The sequence below is a fragment of the Gopherus flavomarginatus genome, chromosome 18 (genome assembly GCF_025201925.1).
Source record: "Gopherus flavomarginatus isolate rGopFla2 chromosome 18, rGopFla2.mat.asm, whole genome shotgun sequence".
NCBI lineage: Eukaryota > Metazoa > Chordata > Testudines > Testudinidae > Gopherus > Gopherus flavomarginatus.
The window spans coordinates 17,973,259-17,992,815 of NC_066634.1; the positions used below are offsets into that span (position 1 = coordinate 17,973,259).

At 50.4% G+C, this 19,557-nt stretch overlaps 1 protein-coding gene across 1 annotated transcript in view; it reads right to left on the reverse strand.

The window, feature by feature from the left end:
* Positions 1–19,557, reverse strand: part of LOC127036673 (deleted in malignant brain tumors 1 protein-like) — a 143,006-nt gene that overhangs the window by 25,276 nt on the left and 98,173 nt on the right. Inside the window, exons 13-14 of the mRNA XM_050927767.1 lie at positions 17,682–18,011; positions 5,690–6,019 (exon numbers count right to left, since the gene is read on the reverse strand). Coding sequence (XP_050783724.1) covers positions 5,690–6,019; positions 17,682–18,011 — 660 coding nt within the window. The remainder of the gene's footprint in view (positions 1–5,689; positions 6,020–17,681; positions 18,012–19,557) is intronic.

Sequence of the window (19,557 nt, forward strand, 5' to 3'; positions counted from 1 at the left end):
AACACACATGCGCCCTGAAGGAGGGCCTGGAACACTCGGCAAGGAAGATGAACCGCCCTCAGCTCCCTTACATTGATATGCAGCAATAGTTCTGTGTGGGACCATAACCCTTGGGTTCTTATATTGCCCAGATGTGCTCCCCAACTGAGCGCCAGCACGTCCATGACTAGCGATAGTGTAAGCTGAGGTTTGGGAAAGGCTACTCCCGCTGCAAAGGGTACTCCCCCCGCAGCCACCAGTGGAGAGTTTTGAGAATTCAAGTGGGGAGGGTAACTATCCAGTCCAGTGGGTCCCTGCCCAGCCTGTGTACCCTTGCCAAAAACGCCTGGAGGGGGTGAAGGCATAATTTGGTCTGCTGGATCATGTATGTGCAGGCCGCCATATGCCCTAACACTTTCATGCAATTTCTGGCCGTGGTTGTGGGGAATCGGCAAAGGTTTTCGAAAATGTCCATGAGTGCCTGGAAGCACAGCTCAGGCAGGAACGTTCTGGCTTGTGTGGAGTCCAAGAGAGCTCCTATGAATTCTATTCTCTGTGCCAGGGCTAGTGTGGATTTGGGCACATTCAATATGGGGCCCAGCCTGTGGAAGGTGGCCTGAGCCAGAGACACATGCTCTGCAGCCTGGGCTTGCAAGTCGACCTGGAAGAGCCAGTCATCCAGGTACGGAAACACTTGCACCTGACATTTGTGGAGGAAGGCTGCCACAATTGCCTTACACTTTGTGATTACCCAGGGGGGCACCAAGATCTCAAATGCGAGCACCCTGAACTGGTAGTGCTGGCCACTGACCACAAAATGAAGAAAACGTCTGTGGACTGAGATAATGGAGATATGAAAGTATGCATCTTTCAAATCGAGGGTGGGGTACCAGTCCCCCGGATCCAGGGAAGGAATGATGGTGGCCAGAGAGACCATGTGAAACTTCACTTTCCTCATGAATGTGTTGAGGTCTCACAGATCCAGGATAGGCCAGAGCCCACCTTTGGGGATTAGGAAATAGCGGGACTAGAACCTCTTGCCCCTGAGCTCCTGAGGAACGTCCTCTATTGCTCATGGAGCAAGGAGCGATTGCACCTCCTGTAAGAGAAGTTGTTCGTGAGGAGGGTCCCTGAAGAGGAATGGGGAAAGGGGTGGGAGGGCGGGAAGGAACAGAATCGGATAGAATATCTGATCTGTACCATGCTCAGGACCCAGGGATCTGAAGTGATCTGGGACCAAACATGGTAGAAGCAGGAGAATCGATTCACAAAGGGATGATAAGGATCGAAATTCAATACTGATGCTCCGTCCTCGGGCTTATCTTTAAAAGTTTGGCTTTGGGCCTAGGGGCTTTTTGGCCAAATCCTGGCCTTGGCCTGAGGAAGACTGTGGCGGGCGCCTCCAATTATTCCCGCCCCATCCAAGGAGTCCAAAAGGGCCATTGTACTGGATCCTGCCACTGGGTTGGCCAGCAGACTGTCGGTGCCGATGAGTCCCCAGCTCTGCGGTGCCAGGACCGGTGCCAGGAGTGGGAGCAGTACTGGCTGCTTCGAGAGACAGAAAACTCAGCGTCTCACTCAGATGAGTATTCAGTACCCGACCACAGGGGAGTGGAGCACAACAGTGCTGGGGAGCGGTACCGAGGTGATGATGAGCGGTGCTGTAACATCATGGGCTTGCCGCAATGATGAACCAGGAGCGCTACCGCCATCAGTGCTGCAACCAGTGCCGGAGCTCTATGCGGCACTGCCACAGATGCTGCAGCCGGTGCCGTCATCAGTGCTGCAGACAGAGTCTGAGCTTGCGGTACCAGAGCTCACACTTGTGGGGCCAGGGACTGCACCACCATGGCAGTAAGGTCCCATGCTGCCTCGTAGGTGTCCAGTGTGGAGGGGAGGTCGAGCGCTTCCTCGAAATCCTTCCGAGTCGGGGAGTCCGCCAGCACCGGATTTGATGGGCTTCCAGTTGGGGCCAGAGTCAATAGTGCCAGGTCTTTAGGTCCAGACTGTGGGTGTCCCGCCACAGGTCGCACTCCACTGGAATCAACGCCCTGCCCACCTTCTTTTTCTTCTGCAGCACCGGGTACTGTGAGCGGTGCCGCCTGGTAACACTGGCCTTACAAGCAGGGCAGCAGTGCCTGTGCTTCTTGGAAGAGTCCTTTCCTGGTGCTGGCACATCCCGCACCAAGGGCAGGGTGCTGCGCACTGATGATGCCAGTGTCATTTCTGATGCCGGCTGGGAGCGAAGGGCCGATTCCATCAGGAGGAGCTTTCAGTGATAGTCCTGCTCTCTTAGTCCTGGGTCTGAAGCTCCTGCAAATTGGGCACTTGTCTGTCTGATACTGTCTCCTAGGCACTTGAGACAAGGAGCACGCGGATCGTCTGTGGGCATAGGTTTGGCACATCTCTTTCACGACTGAAACTCCTGTGACCGAGGCAGGCCCAGGTGCTGGGGAAACTGTGGTGGGGGAAAGCCCCCCAAAGTCAGCCCAACTTACTAGAAACTACTATATAACTAACTAGTAACTATCTACAACTAAGAAAAGGGACCCACTAGGTAGGCACTTGCAAATGCAAGAGACTCAGCTGCTCCAACGACCATCACTGGTGGTAAGAAGGAACTGAGCACATGGCAGGTCAGCAGGGATTTATATACACCTCCATAAAGGCGCCACTCCAGGGGTCTCCGCAGTTAACCCAGTGGGTACCGCTAGGGAAAAACCTTCTGACGATGGTGCATGCAGTGCGCACACACCTATTGGTATGAACATGAGAAATCAAGCAAGGAAGAACATAGCGCCTCCCACTGATAGGTCTCAACAGCCTCTGCAACAGCCTGTTAGGGGTTCACTCCCTGTCAATTAATCACAGTTAACTTACGTGATTAACTAAAAAAAAAATCATGATTAAAAAAATCAGTCACGATTAATTGCAGTTTTAATCGCACTGTTAAACAATAGAATATCAATTGAAATTTATTAAATATTTTGCATGTTTTTCTATGTTTTAAAAAATATTGATTTCAATTACAACACAGAATACAAGGTGTATAGTTCTCACTTTATATTATTACAGTTAAGCTGTTTTATCTGGCACGTTCAGGCTACGGGAGGTGCTGGTAAATGAAAATGCAGTTAACTAAGAGGCAGGGAGTTTGGGTGCGGGAGGGAGTGTGGGGCTGAGGGTTGGGGCATGTGACGGGGTGTGGAGTACAGGCTCTGGGAGGATGTTTGGGTCCGGGAGGGAGCTCAGAGCAGGCAGTTGGGGCATGGTATCGAGTGCGGGGTGCCGGATCCAGAGGCACTTCCCTCGGGTGGCTCCCCACAAGTAGCAACTTTTCCTGGCTGCTCATAGGTGGAGGCGCGGCGGGAGGTTTGGTGCACTATATCTGCCCTCAGGTGCCATCCCGCAGCTCCCATTGGCCACGGTTGCCAGCCAATGGGAGCTGTGCAGCCAGTATGGGGCGGGCGGGGGACAGCAGAATGCAGACCTACCTGGCGTGCCTCTGCTTAGGAGTAGCCAGAGCCCAGGACAGGTCGCCGCTTATGGGGAGCCATCCAAGGTGAGTGGCCCATGGATCTTACAAATCGCACCCCCTCCCGCGTACTAAGACCCCTCCCACACCCAAAGTCCCTCCCAGAGCCTGCACTCCGTACCCTCTCCTGCACCCCAGCACCCTGACGGCATCACGCCACCGGACTATAAACGGGCATTTCAGTGAAGATCAGAAACGCCGATTTATAGAGCTTGGTGAAGTGCCGGAAAAAACAGCTTTTACTGTGTTTTGCTTTCATTTCATCTGACAAAATCTGACTTATTATGATTTGACTTATAATCACTTAAAATCTATCTTCATAGTTAATAACTCAGTTTGTTTGTTCTACCTGAAGCAGTGTGTTTGATCTGAAGCGTGTCAGAGACTCCCCTTGGGATAACAAGCCTGGTACATACCAATTTCTTTGTTAAACTGATCAACTCATATAAGCTTGCAGCATCCAGCAGAGATAATTGGACACTGCAAGACAGAGGTTCCTAGGGTTGTGTCTGGGACCAGCAATATTGGCTAGTCTCATTCGGTTGCACAATCCAAGGAGCAGCTTACATGCCAGAAGCTGTGCGTGAACAGCCCAGGAGTGGGGGTTCTCACAGCACAGCAGGGTAAGGCTGGCTCCCAGAGTCAAGGATTGGAGTGACCTAGCAGATCACCAATCTGGAAAACACCAGAGGGGAACGTCACAGAACCAATGTGAGATTTCTAAAGCTAGCTACAGCACTCGACCCAAGGGTTAAGAATCTGAAGTGTCTTTCAAAATCTGAGAGGCAGATGGCGTGGAGCAGGCTTTCAGAAGTCTTAAAAGAGCAACACTCCAATGTGGAAACTACAGAACCTGAACCACCAAAAAAGAAAATCAACCTTCTGCTGGTGGCATCTGACTCAGATGATGAAAATGAACATTTGTCAGTCTGCACTGCTTTGAATCATTAGTGAGCAGAACCCATCATCAGCATAAATATTTTGCTACACCAGCTACAACAGTGCCATGTGAATGCCTGTTCTCACTTTCAGGTAACATTGTAAACAAAAAGCAAACAGCATTTCTCCTGCAAAGGTAAACAAACTTGCCTGTCTGAGCGATTGGCTGAATGAGATGTAGAACTGAGTGGACTTGTAGGATCTAAAATTTTACATTGTTTTATTCTTGATTGCGGTTATTATTTGTAAATCATTTTAAATTTGTAAATGTAAATCTACATTTTTAAGTTCAACTTTCCTGATAAAGAGATTGCACTACAGTACTTGTATGAGGTGAACTGAAAATAATATTTGTTTTGTTTCTTTCTCACAGTGCAAATATTTGCAATCAAAAATAAATCTGAACTGAGCAATCTATGCTTTGTATTCTTTATTGTAATTGATATTAATATATTTGAAAATGTAGAAAACATCTCAAAAAATTGAAATAAATAATATTCTATTATTCTGTAAAGGTGCTATTAATTGTACAATTATCCATGATTAATTTTTTATCTCACAAGAAATCATGATTACCTTTTTAATAACTTGACAGCCCTACTGCCCACCACTACCATGCAGCCACCTGTGGGGTGGAACAGGGTAGATCAGAGACCGGGCACAAACTCATGAGCTGTGTAGGAGAGGAAGTGAGGAAGAATCCTTCTCCAGTCACAGCAGTGGGGCATATTACAAGTTCATGGGTAATTAGATGAGATGTAAATCACCCAGAGCGACGTGGATAGGAACCTGCATTTCATAAAGGGATCCCTGAGTGGCTGCAGGATTAATTCAACCCCAAATGCCAAAAATGGGATCTATGGCTACCCAGCGCCCCATTGTGCTTTAGCGGGGAGGGTTTCTCACAGAGCCACACGTACTGCACCCTGCAGCACAGACCCTAAGTGCTGTGCTTGGGCACTGGCCTAGCACTGACTGCGAGGGGAGAGCGCCCCCTAATGAGCCCCCATCCTGCTCCCTGCAGCACAGGCATGTAGAACTGCGTGGGGAAAATGGGGTCAGCGCTGATACCATGGGAAACTGTGAACCCAAAACAGCTCCTTACAGTACAGGCCCTTAGCACTATGCTGGGGCACTGGGGTCAGTGCTGACTCAGACAGGAGAGCTGGGTCTGTGCTGAAAGTTTCCCAGCCTGATTCCTGCACCACCCACAGTGATGTCATGGATGCAAGATACCTGAGCACACAACACTGGCATCTTCTTCGTGGTTACAGTTATTGTTTCCCCAAGGCTGAGCCCCACAACTGGAGAGGGCAACTTCTGTCCCTGTGCAGTTTACTTCATCCAGCCAGATTTGGTCAGACCCTTGTCCAAATCGAGCCCCTCCTGGTGCTGATAACGCCGTCCCACAGGCCAGCTGCCTGCACACGACTCCGGCATCCTGTAAGTCCCAGCTGTCATCACACACAGTTCCCCACTTCTGGTTGTGAAGCACCTCGACCCTCCCAGCACAGCGACTCGGGCTGTTTACCAGTCGGATCTGAGCCACATCTGAGATGCCAGCGTCTGCAAACACCCAAGAGAATAAACAATCAGGGAGATTCCTGTGCATCTGATGTTGTGTCACTGGGGAATGTAGCACCTCCCACCGACCTGTCTGATAGGTCTCTGCACACAGCAACTGCCTGTCAAGGGCTCCTCACCACTGACCAGGCTAATCACTTGGGCAATGCTGAAGTTTGCCCACTCCCCTCCCAGCCAGATCTCACCTAGTTAGGCAGTCTGACCTACTGCTCCCATTAGAGCACTTAAAAAGATCACCGCCCCATACCGATGGCAGAAACCTCCTGGGAAGCAGATTTACACCCTGAATCCTGGTTTTCGCTCCAGTGCAATACTGTGCAGTGCTGCGGGGCAGACGCTGGCATTTGCATCTTGGTGATTGGCAGCTGAACACAGTCACCTATGTCATTAGTGGTTGCCTTGGCCTGACATCAACATGGAATTTACATGTGTTGGCTCCATAGCTCGCTGAAAACGTCACTCAGAGTCCATCCCCCATAGATCTGCCTGGAGCGCAGGGACGCCTGGCAGGAACCTGCTGCGCACCAGGCTGACAGTGGTTCCGACCAGTGAAGAGGCAACGCACACTTCCTACAAGCAGATCGGGCCCCTCCTGAAGCAAACACCTGCCTCTGCAGTTCCTTCTGACTTCCCACAACTGACTTGACAACATCGTTTTCTGGCAGCCATTGCTGCACTCGTGTCTAGTGCTGCCAGCCCAGTACCAGTCTCAGATGAATGATGGCAGAGCTGCGTTGACAGCTGTGTCCTCACAGAGGGGCAGCATCTCTGGGATAGAGAGACTGGCATGCTGATGGATTTCAGAAGCCCTAACTTGTATCTGCTCATTTACAACCAGGGACGCAGATCCTGGACTAGGCTTAATGGGTCCCTGACTGGACTGGCCACAGGGACTGCTGCAATGCAGAGATTTGACTTAGCCTGATCTTCTCAGTGTGCCTGTGGGGCAGCAATACAGACAGTAGCACATGGTGGTGCAGAGCCCCGTTAGAAGACTGGACCTTGAGGATGCACACTCTGATGGCTGAACAAGCTAGAGGTAAGCAAGGTGGGAACACGCTCTCCCCTGACAGCTAGTGATGAGCTGGGGATGGGGAATGGCTTTAGGAGCAGACTATATTTACAAAACAGAGCCACTCTGCCTAGGTATCCTGCCGACAGAGCTGTGTTGGCTCATTCTAGGTTACAAATCACTGTAGTACTTGAATGCAGGGTAGTATAATGTTGTTGTCCTGATTGTCTGAGTAAAGGGCAGCAGAACTGGGCTTAACCTGCCCTGACTGAGGGGGTCACCCACAACTGAACTGAACTCACTAACCAGGGGGCTCAGATGTAAACAGAGTCAGAATGAGGTCTATCCTGACAGCTAGTGGTGAGCTGTGGAAAAGGACTTCAGGGGCTGATCTTTGCATGGGCACAGTCACCCTGCCTAGCATGATGGATTGCTTGTCCAAATGGTCGCTTTGGTTACTGTGGGATCCCCAGTCTTTTTGTTACTGGGGCAGGAGTAATGAAGGGTTGTTACCCAGGTTATGTGAATCAAGGACAGTAGAACTGTATTTGGCATTTTATAATGGCAGGATTTGCCCTCAACTGAGTAGCACTTGCCAGGCAAGGGACATGGATTCCAAAACCCATTGAACTGAGAGAAACTGTGGATAGATATGTGTATCTGCTAGTATGGGCCCCTTTTGAGAGAGCTCTAAACACTTCTCTTCTCTCCATTGTGCAACAAAAGAGCTAATGTTGGCTTCATTAAGAGTTTTGTTACATGTTATAGAGCTGAAATCACTCATACCTGGTGTCATAAACAGATAAGTAAGAGTTAATAGAACAGAAGTACTTCATCTCTCTTTTGCCTGGAAAGGGTTAAAAAGATCAGTGAGCCAGGCTGTCACCTGACCAGAGGACCAATCAGGGGACAGGATACTTTCAAATCTTGAAGGAGGGAAGTTTGTGTGTGTGCTGTTAGATTTTGGTTGTTCACTCTGGGGGCTCTGAGGGACCAGAAGTGCAACTAGTTTCTCTCCAATCTCTCCGATACAGGCTCTTATAAGTTCAGAATAGCGAGTACTAGGTAGATAAGGCAAGTTAGGCTTATGTTTATTTTCTTTATTTGCAAATGTGTATTTGGCTGGGAAGAGTTCAAATGTGTACTTGGCTGGAAGGAGTTCAAATTTGTATTTTGCTGAAAGGATTTTAATTTGTACTTGTATACTTAGGCTGGGAGGGTATTCCCAGTGTCTACAGCTGAAAGATCCTGTACCATATTCCATCTTAAATTTACAAAGATAATTTTTACTGTTTTTCCCTCTTTTATTAAAAGCTTTTCTTGTTTAAGAACCTGATTTTTTTTTTATTCTGGTGAGACCCCAGGGGACTGGGTCTGGATCCACCAGGGAATTGGTGGGGAGAAAGGAGGGAAGGGAGAGAGAAAGGTTAATTTCTCTCTGTGTTAGGATTACTTTCTCTCTCAGGGAGAGTCTGGGAGGGGGAGAAAGAAGGAGGGGGGAAGGTGAATTTTCCTTTCTGTTTAAAGATTCAAGGAGTTTGAATCACAGTGATCTTCCAGGGTAACCCAGGGAGGGGAAGCCTGGGAGAGGCAACGGTGAAGGAAAGGATTTACTTTCTTTGTGTTAAGATCCAGAGGGACTGGGTCTTGGGGGTCCCCGGGCAAGGTTTTGGGGGGGACCAGAGTGTACCAGGCACTGGAATTCCTGGTTGATGGCAGGGCTACAAGTACTAAGCTGGTAACTGAGCTTAGAGAAATTCATGCTGGTACCCCATCTTTTGGACACTAAGGTTCAGAGTGGGGAATTATACCATGACACCTGGGTCTAAACATTTGACTTACTTTGGGCTAGTGGTGTATAAGCACTGAGGCTCCCCTACTACCAACTATAATCACTAAAGAGCTGAGATTGCTGAGTGCTGTGTGAAGGGGGGGCTGAAGACAAGTTGGTGAGTGGCTAGCAGGCTGGCTAGTGGAGAGGCACGGCTGGCAGCACAGATAGCAGGGTGGCTGGCAGAGCGGAGCGGATAGTGGAGAGGCACGGTTGGCAAAGCGGAGCAGCTGGTGGAAGATTGCAGGAGAACCCCACAGAGAGGCATGGCAGTCAGCTGTCAGCTCGAGCAGCGGAGCATGCAAGATGGCCCCCGTTCTACCCCCATTTCCACCAAGGCAGGGGGAGGCAAACTCTACAGATGAACTTCTGAACTCTGGGAGGCTTCACTGACCAAGGTCAGAAACTGTGGGTGGGGTGACAGTTGGGTTGCTGGACTTAAGACCCTGAGAGGAAAAGGACACTGCCAAACTTACTTAGGGGTGGGTCTTTTGCTCATGGTTTGTGCTATGAATCCTGTTTGTGGTGTTTCCCCAACGTAATGCTGCATTGTTTCCCTCATTTATTAAAAGGTTTTTGCTACACTCAGACTCTGTGCTTGCAAGAGGGGAAGCATTGCCTCCTATAGGCTCCCAGAGGGGTGGTATTTAATTGTCCCAGGTCACTGGGTGGGAGCTCAAGCCGGTTTTGTATTGCATTTTTGAAACGGAACCCCTAGATACTGAACCCGGCCCTTGTTACTGCCAACTCTGATGGATAGACATGTTACACAGACACCAGACCCCCATCAAGACTGAGAGGGGGTGGAGATGGGTGTCCTTGCTGAGGGGGGTGGGCTCGGTGTAAGAGGTCTAGGCATGGTTTAAACTGCCCGTCACCAGTCTTCAAAGATAGAGTTAATTAAGGCTCCATTAGGAGTCTTTTTGGTTTCAGTGATCACAGGAGCTGAAATCACCGGCTGTGAGACAATGTTTCTGCCCAGTCTGCTTCAGCACCAAGGGTTCCCCACTAAGAGCTGACAGTCACTCAGAGCTGGGTGGAGCTTCAGGTGAGCGACCTGCAGAGGTCACAGTGTAGAGGCCGGGGGGCAGCAGCAGGTGAGGGTGAGCAGAGAGGTGAGTGGCTGGCAGGGCAGCTGCCACCAGAGGAAGCACCCAGACAGCAGAGTGAGCCAGGCGCTCTCCTCCTTGCCACCATGGTGGGAGCTGAGCTCACACAGGTGCACCTCTGAATTCTGGTGTCTTCACTAACCAAAGACAACCACTGTGAGTGGGGTGTGGTGGAGGGAGAAGGGAGCAGCCACTTAAAGGATCTTTTGGTTGCTGGACTCAAGAGCCTGAGGTAAAAGACACTGCTCAACATACTCTGGGGTAGGTGTTTTGCTCATGGTTTTATGTTTATAAATCCTGTTTGTTGCTTTTTCCCAAGGTAATGATGGGGGACTTCTCTCCTTTTATTAAAAAAGAGTCTGTGCTTGCAAGAGAGGAAGCTTTGCCTCATAGAAGCACCCATGGGGTGGATGTGTACTTGTCCCAGGTTACTGAGTGGGTGCTCAAGCCGGATCTGTGTTATATTGCTGGAAAGGAACCACTAGATATTGAACCCAGCCATGGTCGCTTCCAATGCCACTGGCAGAAGGGTTACATAGATATCGACTTGTGACATACACAAAAGAAGAAGACTCCCCCCACTGACATGCAGCCACTTCTAGGGTAGGACAGGGCAGCTGAGAAACAGGACAGGGAAATATGTAAGCTGTGTAGGACAGGAAGTGAGGAAGAATTGTGTCTCCTGTGTCCAGCTCTTGAGGAAGTTACAACTTCAGGACTAATTCCCTGAAATGCAGATTCACCAGAACACAGTGATTAGGAACCGGACCCTTGAGAAATTGGCCCTGGATTTTTAGTTTGAGTGAGCGGCTGCAGGCTCCGTTGACACCACCAAATCCAACAGTGGAAGCTGGCCTGAGAACTTAGAAAGACAAAGGACTCACAGCACAAGTCTCTGAAGAGAGACCTTCTCTGGGAAGAGACAATGGTCTGTACCTACAAAGAAAGAGGAGAGAGGACAAGAGCTCCCTTTCACGCAGGAAGCAGCTGATAGTGTTTGTCTCAGGAAGAAGAGATCATAGCCAAGCCTGGAGTAAAACCCTGGAAGAACTGTGGGGTGAGCGTTGCTCTACCAGACAGAAAAGTATCTCGTTCAGTGAGTCAAGGGTCTAGTAAGCGTGGTATGATTTTATGGGCCATGGAACCATTTCTTTCCCCCTGAAATCTCTACATTCTGTGAAATTACTTGTCCTTGGTGTGACTATGAAGGGATGTATGGTTGTGTGTTGATTGGGGCAGAGATGGGAGGTGGGACCGTGGTCCTTTGTGAGCAGATCTGTGACTGATGTGATGCCCAGCGAGACAGGGACTGGGTGCTACAGCAGGACGCTCAGAGAGCCAAGGGGTGAAGCGAGCATATTGCCAACCTTGACAGCGGTCACCCCCCTCCACAAGGCCTAGAGAGAACGGCTTGTGTGCCCTATGGCCGAGGGAGTCGGGGAGCTGCCCCCAGCAGGCACAGACAAGGCTTCCTCATGCTAGGGGCCCATGGCACTGCACTGGGGCATTAGAGCCAGCACAACTGCAAATGGAGAGCACTCCCAACTCACACACGCCCTACCTGCAGTACAAGCCCTTAACACCATGTTGGACACTGGGGTTAGCGCTGACTCAGACAGGAGAGCTGGGTTTGTGCTGAAAGCTTCCCAGCCCAATCCCTGCACCACCCACAGTGATGTGATGGATGCAAGTTACCTGAGCACGCAACACCGGCATCTTCTCCATGGGTACAGTTATTCTCTCCCCAAAGCCGAGCCCTGCAATCTGAGAGGGCAATTTCTGTCCCGGTGCAGTTTACGTTATCCAGCCAGATATGATCAGATCCTTGCCCAAATCGAGCCTCTCTTGGTGCTGATAACGCCGTCCCACAGCCCAGCTGCCTGCACACGACTTCAGCATCCTGTAAGTCCCAGCTGTCATCACACACGGTTCCCCACTGTTGGTTGCGAAGCACCTCGACCCTCCCAGTGCAGTGACTTCTACTGTTCACCAGTCGGATCTGAGCCACTTCTGAGATGCCAGCGTCTGCAAACACCCAAGGGAATAAACACTCAGGGAGGTTCCTGTGTATCTGATCTCTCGTGTCACTGGGGAACTTAGCACCTCCTACAGACGAATTTGACTAGTCTCTGCACACAGCAACTGCCTGTCAAGGGCTCCCCACCACTGACCAGGCTAATCACTTGGGCAATGTTGAAGTTTGTCCACTCCCCTCCCAATCAGCTCTCACCTAATTAGGCAGACTGGAGGGTAGTCTGACCTACTGCTCCCCTAGATCACCCCCTGCACTGCTGGCAGGAGCCTCCTGGGGAAACAGATTTACACCCTCACTCCTGGCACTGGAATTCGCTCTAGTGCGATACTGTGCAGTGCTGCGTGGCAAACGCTGACATAAGCATCTTGGTGATTGGCAGCTGAACACAGTCACCCGTGTCATTGGTGGTTGCCTTAGCCTGACAGCATTGAATTTACATCTGTTGGCTCTATAGCTCCCTGAAATTGTCACCCAGAGTCCATCCCCCTTAGAACTGCCTGGAGCCCAGGGACATCTGGAGGAATCTGCTGCGCACCAGGCTGAGAATGGTTCTGACCAGTGCAGAGGCAATGCACACTTCCTACAAGCAGATCGGCCCCTCCTGAAGCAAACACCTGCCCCTGCAGCTCCTCCTCACTTGCCAAAACTCACTTAGCAACATTGTTTTGAGGCAGCCATTGCTGCACTCATGTCTAGTGCTGCTGCCAGCCCAGTACCAGTCTCAGATGAATGATGGCAGAGCTGGGCTCTCAGCTGTGTCCTCACAGAGGGGCAGCAACTGTGGGATAGAGAGATTGACGTGCTGATGCATTTTCAGAAGCCCTAACATGTATCTGCCAGTTTACTAGTCCAGATCCTGGGCTAGGCTTAATGGGCCCCTGACTGGACTGGCTGGAGGCACGGCTGCAATGCAGAAATGTGGCTGAGCCTGATCTTCTCAGTGTGCCTGTGGGGCAGCAAAACAGACAGTCACAGGTGGTGGAGTAGAGTCCCGTTAGAAGACTGGACCTTGAGGATGCACAGTCTGATGGCTGAACAAGCTAGGGGTAAGCAAGGACAGAATGAGCTCTCCCCTGATAGCTAGTGACGGGCTGGGGCTGGGGAGGAGAAAAGGCTTCAGGACCAGACTGTGTTTACATAAAGACAGCCACTCTGCCTAGATATTCTGCCGACAGAGCTGTGTTGGCTCGTTCTGGGTTACAAATCACTGTAGTACTTGAATGCAGGGTAGTAAAATGTTTTTGTCCTGATTGTCTGAGTAAAGGGCAGCAGAACTGGGCTTAACCTGCCCTGACTGAGGGGGTCACCCACAACTGAACTGAACTCACTAACCAGGGGGCTCAGATGTAAACAGAGTCAGAATGAGGTCTATCCTGATAGCTAGTGGTGAGCTGTGGAAAAGGACTTCAGGGGCTGATCTTTGCATGGGCACAGTCACCCTGCCTAGCATGATGGATTGCTTGTCCAAATGGTCGCTTTGGTTACTGTGGGATCCCCAGTATTTTTGTTACTGGGGCAGGAGTAATGAGGGGTTGTTATCCAGGTTATGTGAATCAAGGACAGTAGAACTCTATTTGTCATTTTATAATGGCAGGATTTGCCCTCAACTGAGTAGCACTTGCCAGGCAAGGACATGGATTCCAAAACCCATTGAACTGAGAGAAACTGTGGATAGATATGTGTATCTGCTAGTATGGGCCCCTTTTGAGAGAGCTCTAAACACTTCTCTTCTCTCCATTGTGCAACAAAAGAGCTAATGTTGGCTTCATTAAGAGTTTTGTTACATGTTATAGAGCTGAAATCACTCATACCTGGTGTCATAAACAGATAAGTAAGAGTTAATAGAACAGAAGTACTTCATCTCTCTTTTGCCTGGAAAGGGTTAAAAAGATCAGTGAGCCAGGCTGTCACCTGACCAGAGGACCAATCAGGGGACAGGATACTTTCAAATCTTGAAGGAGGGAAGTTTGTGTGTGTGCTGTTAGATTTTGGTTGTTCACTCTGGGGGCTCTGAGGGACCAGAAGTGCAACTAGTTTCTCTCCAATCTCTCCGATACAGGCTCTTATAAGTTCAGAATAGCGAGTACTAGGTAGATAAGGCAAGTTAGGCTTATGTTTATTTTCTTTATTTGCAAATGTGTATTTGGCTGGGAAGAGTTCAAATGTGTATTTGGCTGGAAGGAGTTCAAATTTGTATTTTGCTGAAAGGATTTTAATTTGTACTTGTATACTTAGGCTGGGAGGGTATTCCCAGTGTCTACAGCTGAAAGATCCTGTACCATATTCCATCTTAAATTTACAAAGATAATTTTTACTGTTTTTCCCTCTTTTATTAAAAGCTTTTCTTGTTTAAGAACCTGATTTTTTTTTATTCTGGTGAGACCCCAGGGGACTGGGTCTGGATCCACCAGGGAATTGGTGGGGAGAAAGGAGGGAAGGGAGAGAGAAAGGTTAATTTCTCTCTGTGTTAGGATTACTTTCTCTCTCAGGGAGAGTCTGGGAGGGGGAGAAAGAAGGAGGGGGGAAGGTGAATTTTCCTTTCTGTTTAAAGATTCAAGGAGTTTGAATCACAGTGATCTTCCAGGGTAACCCAGGGAGGGGAAGCCTGGGAGAGGCAACGGTGAAGGAAAGGATTTACTTTCTTTGTGTTAAGATCCAGAGGGACTGGGTCTTGGGGGTCCCCGGGCAAGGTTTTGGGGGGGACCAGAGTGTACCAGGCACTGGAATTCCTGGTTGATGGCAGGGCTACAAGTACTAAGCTGGTAACTGAGCTTAGAGAAATTCATGCTGGTACCCCATCTTTTGGACACTAAGGTTCAGAGTGGGGAATTATACCATGACACCTGGGTCTAAACATTTGACTTACTTTGGGCTAGTGGTGTATAAGCACTGAGGCTCCCCTACTACCAACTAAAATCACTAAAGAGCTGAGATTGCTGAGTGCTGTGTGAAGGGGGGGCTGAAGACAAGTTGGTGAGTGGCTAGCAGGCTGGCTAGTGGAGAGGCACGGCTGGCAGCACAGATAGCAGGGTGGCTGGCAGAGCGGAGCGGATAGTGGAGAGGCACGGTTGGCAAAGCGGAGCAGCTGGTGGAAGATTGCAGGAGAACCCCACAGAGAGGCATGGCAGTCAGCTGTCAGCTCGAGCAGCGGACCATGAAAGATGGCCCCCGTTCTACCCCCATTTCCACCAAGGCAGGGGGAGGCAAACTCTACAGATGAACTTCTGAACTCTGGGAGGCTTCACTGACCAAGGTCAGAAACTGTGGGTGGGGTGACAGTTGGGTTGCTGGACTTAAGACCCTGAGAGGAAAAGGACACTGCCAAACTTACTTAGGGGTGGGTCTTTTGCTCATGGTTTGTGCTATGAATCCTGTTTGTGGTGTTTCCCCAAGGTAATGCTGCATTGTTTCCCTCATTTATTAAAAGGTTTTTGCTACACTCAGACTCTGTGCTTGCAAGAGGGGAGGCATTGCCTCCTATAGGCTCCCAGAGGGGTGGTATTTAATTGTCCCAGGTCACTGGGTGGGAGCTCAAGCCGGTTTTGTATTGCATTTTTGAAACGGAACCCCTAGATACTGAACCCGGCCCTTGTTACTGCCAACTCTGATGGATAGACATGTTACACAGACACCAGACCCCCATCAAGACTGAGAGGGGGTGGAGATGGGTGTCCTTGCTGAGGGGGGTGGGCTCGGTGTAAGAGGTCTAGGCATGGTTTAATCTGCCCGTCACCAGTCTTCAAAGATAGAGTTAATTAAGGCTCCATTAGGAGTCTTTTTGGTTTCAGTGATCACAGGAGCTGAAATCACCGGCTGTGAGACAATGTTTCAGCCCAGTCTGCTTCAGCACCAAGGGTTCCCCACTAAGAGCTGACAGTCACTCAGAGCTGGGTGGAGCTTCAGGTGAGCGACCTGCAGAGGTCACAGTATAGAGGCCGGGGGCAGCAGCAGGTGAGGGTGAGCAGAGTGGTGAGTGGCTGGCAGGGCAGCTGCCACCAGAGGAAGCACCCAGACAGCAGAGTGAGCCAGGCGCTCTCCTTCTTGCCACCATGGTGGGAGCTGAGCTCACACAGGTGCACCTCTGAATTCTGGTGTCTTCACTAACCAAAGACAACCACTGTGAGTGGGGTGTGGTGGAGGGAGAAGGGAGCAGCCACTTAAAGGATCTTTTGGTTGCTGGACTCAAGAGCCTGAGGCAAAAGACACTGCTCAACATACTCTAGGGGAGGTGTTTTGCTCATGGTTTTATGTTTATAAATCCTGTTTGTTGCTTTTTCCCAAGGTAATGATGGGGGACTTCTCTCCTTTTATTAAAAAAGAGTCTGTGCTTGCAAGAGAGGAAGCTTTGCCTCATAGAAGCACCCATGGGGTGGATGTGTACTTGTCCCAGGTTACTGAGTGGGTGCTCAAGCCGGATCTGTGTTATATTGCTGGAAAGGAACCACTAGATATTGAACCCAGACATGGTCGCTTCCAATGCCACTGGCAGAAGGGTTACATAGATATCGACTTGTGACATACACAAAAGAAGAAGACTCCCCCCACTGACATGCAGCCACTTCTAGGGTAGGACAGGGCAGCTGAGAAACAGGACAGGGAAATATGTAAGCTGTGTAGGACAGGAAGTGAGGAAGAATTGTGTCTCCTGTGTCCAGCTCTTGAGGAAGTTACAACTTCAGAACTAATTCCCTGAAATGCAGATTCACCAGAACACAGTGATTAGGAACCGGACCCTTGAGAAATTGGCCCTGGATTTTTAGTTTGAGTGAGCGGCTGCAGGCTCCGTTGACACCACCAAATCCAACAGTGGAAGCTGGCCTGAGAACTTAGAAAGACAAAGGACTCACAGCACAAGTCTCTGAAGAGAGACCTTCTCTGGGAAGAGACAATGGTCTGTACCTACAAAGAAAGAGGAGAGAGGACAAGAGCTCCCTTCACGCAGGAAGCAGCTGATAGTGTTTGTCTCAGGAAGAAGAGATCATAGCCAAGCCTGGAGTAAAACCCTGGAAGAACTGTGGGGTGAGCGTTGCTCTACCAGACAGAAAAGTATCTCGTTCAGTGAGTCAAGGGTCTAGTAAGCGTGGTATGATTTTATGGGCCATGGAACCATTTCTTTCCCCCTGAAATCTCTACACTCTGTGAAATTACTTGTCCTTGGTGTGACTATGAAGGGATGTATGGTTGTGTGTTGATTGGGGCAGAGATGGGAGGTGGGACCGTGGTCCTTTGTGAGCAGATCTGTGACTGATGTGATGCCCAGCGAGACAGGGACTGGGTGCTACAGCAGGACGCTCAGAGAGCCAAGGGGTGAAGCGAGCATATTGCCAACCTTGACAGCGGTCACCCCCCTCCACAAGGCCTAGAGAGAACGGCTTGTGTGCCCTATGGCCGAGGGAGTCGGGGAGCTGCCCCCAGCAGGCACAGACAAGGCTTCCTCATGCTAGGGGCCCATGGCACTGCACTGGGGCATTAGAGCCAGCACAACTGGAAATGGAGAGCACTCCCAACTCACACACGCCCTACCTGCAGTACAAGCCCTTAACACCATGTTGGACACTGGGGTTAGCGCTGACTCAGACAGGAGAGCTGGGTTTCTGCTGAAAGCTTCCCAGCCCAATCCCTGCACCACCCACAGTGATGTGATGGATGCAAGTTACCTGAGCACACAACACCGGCATCTTCTCCATGGGTACAGTTATTCTCTCCCCAAAGCCGAGCCCTGCAATCTGAGAGGGCAATTTCTGTCCCGGTGCAGTTTACGTTATCCAGCCAGATACGATCAGATCCTTGCCCAAATCGAGCCTCTCTTGGTGCTGATAACGCCGTCCCACAGCCCAGCTGCCTGCACACGACTTCAGCATCCTGTAAGTCCCAGCTGTCATCACACACGGTTCCCCACTGCTGGTTGCGAAGCACCTCGACCCTCCCAGCGCAGTGACTTCTACTGTTCACCAGTCGGATCTGAGCCACTTCTGAGATGCCAGCGTCTGCAAACACCCAAGGGAATAAACACTCAGGGAGGTTCCTGTGTATCTGATCTCTCGTGTCACTGGGGAACTTAGCACCTCCTACAGACGAATTTGACTAGTCTCTGCACACAGCAACTGCCTGTCAAGGGCTCCCCACCACTGACCAGGCTAATCACTTGGGCAATGTTGAAGTTTGTCCACTCCCCTCCCAGTCAGCTCTCACCTAATTAGGCAGACTGGAGGGTAGTCTGACCTACTGCTCCCCTACCTATCACCCCCTGCACTGCTGGCAGGAGCCTCCTGGGGAAACAGATTTACACCCTCACTCCTGGCACTGGAATTCGCTCTAGTGCGATACTGTGCAGTGCTGCGTGGCAAACGCTGACATAAGCATCTTGGTGATTGGCAGCTGAACACAGTCACCCGTGTCATTGGTGGTTGCCTTAGCCTGACAGCATTGAATTTACATCTGTTGGCTCCATAGCTCCCTGAAATTGTCACCCAGAGTCCATCCCCCTTAGAACTGCCTGGAGCCCAGGAACATCTGGAGGAATCTGCTGCGCACCAGGCTGACAATGGTTCTGACCAGTGCAGAGGCAATGCACACTTCCTACAAGCAGATCGGCGCCTCCTGAAGCAAACACCTGCCCCTGCAGCTCCTCCTCACTTGCCAAAACTGACTTAGCAACATTGTTTTGAGGCAGCCATTGCTGCACTCATGTCTAGTGCTGCTGCCATCCCAGTACCAGTCTCAGATGACTGATGGCACAGCTGGGCTCTCAGCTGTGTCCTCACAGAGGGGCAGCAACTCTGGGATAGAGAGATTGACGTGCTGATGCATTTTCAGAAGCCCTAACATGTATCTGCCAGTTTACTAGTCCAGATCCTGGGCTAGGCTTAATGGGCCCCTGACTGGACTGGCCGGAGGTACTGCTGCAATGCAGAAATGTGGCTGAGCCTGATCTTCTCAGTGTGCCTGTGGGGCAGCAAAACAGACAGTCACATGTGGTGGAGTAGAGCCCCGTTAGAAGACTGGACCTTGAGGATGCACAGTCTGATGGCTGAACAAGCTAGGGGTAAGCAAGGACATAATGAGCTCTCCCCTGATAGCTAGTGACGGGCGGGGGCTGGGGAGGAGAAAAGGCTTCAGGACCAGACTGTGTTTACATAAAGACAGCCACTCTGCCTAGATATCCTGCCGACAGAGCTGTGTTGGCTCGTTCTGGGTTACAAATCACTGTAGTACTTGAATGCAGGGTAGTAAAATGTTGTTGTCCTGATTGTCTGAGTAAAGGGCAGCAGAACTGGGCTTAACTTGCCCTGACTGAGGGGGTCACCCACAACTGAACTGAACTCACTAACCAGGGGGCTCAGATGTAAACAGAGTCAGAATGAGGTCTATCCTGACAGCTAGTGGTGAGCTGTGGAAAAGGACTTCAGGGGCTGATCTTTGCATGGGCACAGTCACCCTGCCTAGCATGATGGATTGCTTGTCCAAATGGTCACTTTGGTTACTGTGGGATCCCCAGTCTTTTTGTTACTGGGACAGGAGTAATGAAGGGTT